At 35.7% G+C, this 6,833-nt stretch overlaps 1 protein-coding gene across 1 annotated transcript in view; it reads left to right on the top strand.

Annotated features, from left to right (window-relative positions):
- Nucleotides 1-1,683: 1,683 nt before the first annotated feature.
- The window catches only part of MAPKAP1 (mitogen-activated protein kinase associated protein 1), a gene marked incomplete at its 3' end in the record, with an annotated part of 9,459 nt that continues 4,309 nt past the window's right edge, over nucleotides 1,684-6,833 (top strand). The window contains exons 1-2 of the mRNA XM_010291479.1: nucleotides 1,684-1,942; nucleotides 6,097-6,186. Coding sequence (XP_010289781.1) covers nucleotides 1,684-1,942; nucleotides 6,097-6,186 — 349 coding nt within the window. The remainder of the gene's footprint in view (nucleotides 1,943-6,096; nucleotides 6,187-6,833) is intronic.

Consider the following 6,833-nt stretch of genomic DNA (forward strand, 5'->3'; position numbering starts at 1 on the left):
GGGGCTCTGTATGTTAACCCCCCTTTCCCCTTGGAAACATACAGGGGAAATGATGAAATGTGTTTGCTGGTCCTGGAACAAGCCTGTCTGATGCTTTCTTCCACTTTCTTCTGTTAAAATCTGCCAGGAAAAGGCCAGCTGCCTTTACCAGGTTTTCATGGGGTACGGCTTTGCGTAAATTAAAATAGTTTCTTCTCCTTTGGTATTTTCTTCTTGCTGACAGAAGTTTTGCAAACAGCAACGATGGGCTGTTGTTGTTGTTTCTATGTTCAAAATACTAAATAAGTGTATTTAGGTCTATAGGTGATATTAAAATGTTATCTGTGGTGGGGTTTTTTTCCCTCAAATATGCAAATGATTAGAAAAGCAATGCAGATTTTGAACTTCTGGAGTTTACATCTACTCTTGCGTGTCTCGGTGAGCTTAGATTTAGAAACCCCGCCAACCTCCCTCTTCCTTGGGCTGGGGATTCGCAGTCGCTTTGAGCCAGCTGTGAGCACCACTGCTGAAAGGGGAACCTCTGCTCTCCTCCGGCTTTTGATATTCCTGATGCTGCCTGTGTTGTGTTGGTACTGGTGCTCTGGCAGCTGTTCGCTGGCGGACTGATCAGCCTGAAAATTAGGATTTTTTTTTTTTTCCCCTCAGGTTATTTTTAGCAGGTCATTTTTTGGATCCAACTCGCCTCACAGCTATACCAGTGCTAATGCCAGCCTTTGGCAGAAACACCTGACCAGGGCCAGACAGGAGCATGGAGTTCCCCCTCTCAGAGTCAACCCAGACTTGAATTAGATTAACGTAAATATAAATCTACAGCTACAGTAAAATAGGATAACAGTTTGAGTGTGGTTTGGGTTTTGTGGTTTGTTTGGGGCTTTTTTTCCTTTTTTTTTTTTTTTTTTTTCTTCCTGTCTACTTTGTTTTGTAAGGTGGCTTGAGTACTCTGAATGAAATATTTTAGGTAAGTGGCAATTGCTGTTGTTAAAGTGCTTAAGAATTCAGGTGTCTGGTATATTATGATAGAGCTTTTTCTGTATTACAACAGTTGCCCTATGTGAAGCACCATGTAGCAGCAGATGTTCAGTATTCTGCCCTGAGATGCTAATCTCTTTGTGTTTAAAGTTTTTCCTGGAAATATGAAACCCAAAGAGAGTCTATAATAAAGTAATCAAAGAGTTGGTATGTAGAGGCAGAAGACAGACAGTAACACACTGTTATGACGGGTGAAGAGAAATTCAAAATCCTATCTGGTTTTGTAAATTTATTAATTTGAATAGACAGATGTTTCTATTCTGTATTTTCTCTCCATCCTTCTATGTGTAATACTTAGAATATTTTGCCTTATAGCAGTCATTTGTTGTAGAGTAATGGGACCTGTCTGGAGGTGTCTGTTTTGTTCTGTTGTCTTGGGATTCAGGTTTCAAGCTGTCCTCCAAAACCACTGTTCTTTAAGTGGACCTCAGCAAGCAGTGTAACTTCAGTAAACTGGAGCAGAATTAAAATAGTTCACTGTACAAAACTGAGTCAGTTAGGTTTTTGCATTCAAAATATAAACTTTCTTGAATCAGGGTTTTGGTTGTGTTCTTTTTTTCTAAAATGCTGTGTACATTATATTTCTAGGTACATATGTCCGTGGAACAAGATGGAGAGAAGATAGTACAGTGAAGTGGTGGACTTGTGGACAGAATGGCTTTCCTGGACAACCCAACAATTATACTTGCTCATATTCGGCAGTCGCATGTGACCAGTGATGACACAGGGATGTGTGAAATGGTCCTGATAGATCATGATGTCGACCTGGAGAAGTTTAATCCGTCGTCAGCATATGGGGACAGTGGTTCAGAAACACAGGGAAGCAATGGTGAGACTCAGGGCTATATATATTCCCAATCAGTTGATATTACCTCAAGCTGGGACTTTGGAATCAGAAGACGATCAAACACAGGTAAGTGATATTTGCAGCCAAGATAACATTAGCCTTTTAAATCTGATTTCCATTAGTCTGGCTTGCATGGGCAAATCAGAGCGTGACTAGCTAGATATCTGTCAAGCTTTTCCTTTTGTAATGTCAAGACCTTTTTTATAAAAGGACATGTCATGATTCAGTTAGTTTGGTGTGCTGTCAACTGAGTTTTAATTGCAGTTTTACTTATTCATGTACAGAGGAACATTGAGGTAGTCAATTTTATAAATTACAAAATTTTAAATTGTAAAGACATCAAGTCTAAATCCAAAGTACATGAAGAGTCTTTGATATTTCTATTGTTAATGTCTGGAGGGGTATTAACTTTTAAACAGGATAGTTATTTTCTGAGAAACATCTACCTAGTGAGGCATCAAATCTATTTGTTATGAAAAAGAGGAATGAAGTTTGATGTGAGCCAATGAAGTGAATGACTTGTCTGTATTTTGAAGTTTTATTTCTGAGAAGAACCTTGAGCTACGATTTAAGTTACCAAATTAGGAAGTTCAAAGGTGTACACTTTTTCAAAATGTGCTCGGTTTGTCTTGACTGGAAGAAGGCTGTCCCATTTGTTGTTTCATATGGGGGATATTCAGACTTCTACTTATACCTGAGGAATGCTGTGATATAAAATATGTATGAAAAGGTTGGTGTGGGGTGGTGAATATTGATCTCTTTTTTTTTTTTTTCCCTCTGTGTTACAGTATATATTTTTATAAAATGATTTCTGAAGGTATTATAACACCACCTAGAGCTCAGAAAAAAAATCTGTGCTCTACCTAACAAGTAAAATGTTGTGTGGTATTGAATATTTTGAAAAACCTTTTACAAATAGGAAGTTCTTAAAGGTTGCAGAAAAGTCAGGGCACTGATCTCTTGTGATGGAGGGTTAGCTTTGGAAATAGGCTGAATATATAGCTGCAACTGACTTTAAGGCATTGTGAAGAGTTTAGTGTGCCAGACTGCCTAACACTGCCCTTGAGCTCTTGTTTAGTTCAGTTGGTGGTATAGTTTATGAGGAAGGAGAGGCAAAGTTGGAAGTTTTATATAATTGCTTCAAAAATAATTCTGAAGGGTTATTTCACAGAGTAGACTGATAGAATATTCTCCATTTAAATTATGGATTGAAACCATTTCAGTTTTCAATTGATGGTATATTCTAAAATAATGGTTAGGACACACAGTCCACTGGGGAGCCAGTTTTTTGCCTCTTTTCATCTGGCATGTCTTTTATGTTCCATTGTGTGTGCTGGTACCACCAGGGACTTAATACAATTATCAAGGCAATCAGGCTGTGATTTGCAACAGAGAGGGCAGGAAACAAGTCTACAAAGAATGCAAGTTGATCAGTACTGAACCCTTTCAAAAATACAGGAAGAGGAATAAATTAAAGTTAACTATTGCTAACAGAAATGCTTTTTGCATTACACAAATACTTATATAAGTTCCTGATGGAAGAAAACAGATACATACCTACATAGAACAAAGTGTTCATACATCTCATAAGTACAAAAACTCATTAACTGTGAAATCTGCAATTTTTGTTCCTAAAATGGGCAAATGTAAGGACATTTCTTTTTTATTTAATCCATAAATACCTGAGTAGATTTAGCAGGAGCAGGAACATTTGCTCTTTGAAAAGCAGATAATGGTTTTTAGGTTTGGAAAGAGAAGACAGTGCAATTTTGTGTATCAACAGGTAATAGTGGTCAACTTTTTTAACATGCAAGCTCTTCTTTATTCTCCTTGGTTTTATACCCTGGTAAATAAAATTATTTCTGCTTATGCTGTCTTTAACCATTGTTTTTTGATGGGATATAACTTTTTATTATCTTTTGCAAAGCTGTTTTATAATAAAGTATCTTAGCAGGATAGTATTTTTTTCATAAATTGTAGAAATAATATGTTACTGTAGAAGACTCAACACATCTCTGTAGAGACTACAGAAGTTAGTTAGGTTATTACGTAGTTCTTACATGGTGTGCAAATTTTGAAGTTCATTTTATGTGCATTCTAATATCAGTTATCCCCTTAGTCTTGAAAGGGATGTGCAGTGGGTGAGAGATGTTAGAGTATTGCCCGTCACGTTTGGGGTGGACGCGGGTTGCCTGCCACTGCGTTCTTCGTCCTCTTCCACAGGCGCTAGATGGGGCTTAGGTGGTCTTTGGCTCCGGACTCCCATCTCCTCACTGCCTCCTTTCTGCCATTCCCAGAGGGGTTAGAAAAACTAAAGTGGAGACAGGTCTGTGCAGGGTGTTGGGTATATGGGAAAGCAGCAAATTCTCCCGATCCACATGACTAGAAACAAAGGCTCATCTAACAGTTAATGAAACAAGAACTACACTTGGTCAGTGACATTTTTCACACAGAAAGCTTTCAAACTTACATGCTTCTTGTGGGAATGAACCTTAAATAATTCAGGCTTCTAATAGGTACTGATAATTCCATCTAATTTGGAGTTGCTATAATACAATCCCACAGTAAATCATAATTTGTGATCAACTGTAGATAGAAGAATAGGATGGAGTTAGTGAAGATGGTGACTGCACTTTAGTACGTTTGTTTTGACGGGGTGAAAACATCAAATAGGATATAAACATACATTATTCTTTTATTCTATGGGTTTTTTTTTTCCTTTATCCGTTGTTTACATATGAATCTAACAGACATTTTATGGCCCATTTGGGAAGAGAGGGTTTTGGAAGGTAATTTTGAGCTACAGTTTGGACAGTAATTGGGGGAAAAAAAAGTTTTTTCTTTCAGAATAAAATATCTATATTACACTAGTGTTTTACCCAATATTTAAACTTATAAGCAGGGACACATCTTCTCTTATTTCACTAAGAGTAAGATACATAGAGGTATTTAGGCACTAAACTCATGTTGACTTAAATGGGAAATAGGCATCAAAGGTCCTGGTTTGTGTTTGTACCTTAAACTGCTTGTTACGGCTGTTATACCTCAAAGTATTATTTTTTTTAATCAGTTCGCAGGTTGAGAGTTTTTTATGGAGGTAAAAAAATTCATTTCTGTGTCTACAATTCAGTTCAAAGACTAAATATAAAAGAATAGTAATAGGAAGGATAAAAAATATTTATTAACCTTTTTTTAATTGGTGAAATGGCTCAGGGAACTGAATTTGTATCTAAAAATTGTCAGAGTAATTTAGCATTTTAGAATCTCTTCTACAAACCCATTTTAGTTAATGAATTATCTCAATATATCAAAATTGCTAATATAGCCAGCAAATTGTTTCCTTCAGTGATCAACATTATTAGTGCTACTTTCCAGTCTAATCTGCTTTCTTATTTTGAGTGGACACTTCATAACATCAGTTATTTCTTGCGGTCATTGTCTTGGACAGCTTCTACCAGGTTTAGCTGACCGTTTCCTGAGAGAGATCTTACTATTAACAAAGAGATAATTTAAGGTATTAATCTGGTACCCTGGCCTGTAAGTTGTTCGATATTTGAGTCTTTCTTCAAACTGTATTTTGAAGATGGAGTCAAAATATATGTAAAGAAATATTATATTCATTTTAGGATTTGACTAATGTTGTGAAGATACAAATCATTTATTTTACTACCTATAAACTGTTTCAGCACACTGAAGAAAAAGCCATGCTAATTTATATAGCTTTGACATTTTATAATTTTCATGATTTTTAGATAAAGGATTTTATATTTAAAACTTTAATAGTCTAGTCTGAGTTCATTTATCTTTAATTTTTGAAACGGGTAGAGTAATTCATAACAGTAATTTTATTCCTGTAATGTAATATTCACTTCAGTTCATTTGTGCATTAAAATTCCTTTAAGACCGTTATTAATGATTTATATAATGAAATGTCATATTAATCACAGAAGTTTTCACATTTTATTATTCCCTTCCATGTTAATACTATCTTTATGATCTCTATTAATGTTTTATATCCTCTAATTTCAATTATAAATCAAGAACATTCTCATGTTTTTGTTGGTATTTGCTTTTCAGGGGTGCCACCTTTAAAATTTTATGACTTTTTCCCCTACATATGCAGTATAAAACATCTTTATTCATATAAAGGTAGTTAATTATGTCTTTGTTTATAGTAAACTTTCATTGACAAACTTATAGTTATAATATTTCTTTTCAAGCTCAGAGACTAGAACGTCTGCGGAAAGAGAGACAAAATCAAATAAAATGCAAAAATGTTCAGTGGAAAGACAGAAATACTTCTTACTCAGGTAAAAAGAAAAGATCTTCTATTTTCCTACTGTTCTTATTTCTGCTTTTGATGGTTACAACATTTTCAGTTTGTAATTTTCACTCAAGCTTTCAAAGCATAGAGGAAATAGTAATCATTGTATTTGCCTTCCATTGCCCAGTTATGTGCTTCCCTTAGTTTATTGCTTGGGGGGTGTCACAGGCATCTCGTTTGTTTTCAATGACTGGGGCATTCCACATTATTCATAAAGGCAAAGTAAAGAAAAGATGTTTAAAACCTAGTTTGTTGGTCTGAACTAATTTGAGCGGCTGCTTTATTTTGTGCAATGTAAGGTATTAATACAGTGTTTGTGTGTCATCTGTAGCATCATTATCTTCTCAGGCTTCTATTGTCTCAGTGAGCAAGAGATGGAGATAGTAAAGCTCTTAGTGTTACTGTGAGGTGTGTAAGGAACAGGACGTGTCTTTTGCTCTGTGGGTAGGTGATTGGCAAGTGTCTGCATTCAAAATGCAGGATCATTATCTCCACGTGAGTTACAGCTTTCTAGCTATTTCCGCTGGCATTTGGTGTGCCACACGTGATGAAGAATTTCATAGAGGTTACTTTTATAGAATATTTTTGTGGTTACTTTTCTAGGTAAGAGTAAAATCTTAAGAAAGAGGGTGT

Source organism: Phaethon lepturus, unplaced genomic scaffold (genome assembly GCF_000687285.1).
Source record: "Phaethon lepturus isolate BGI_N335 unplaced genomic scaffold, ASM68728v1 scaffold39427, whole genome shotgun sequence".
Classification (NCBI taxonomy): Eukaryota; Metazoa; Chordata; class Aves; order Phaethontiformes; family Phaethontidae; genus Phaethon; species Phaethon lepturus.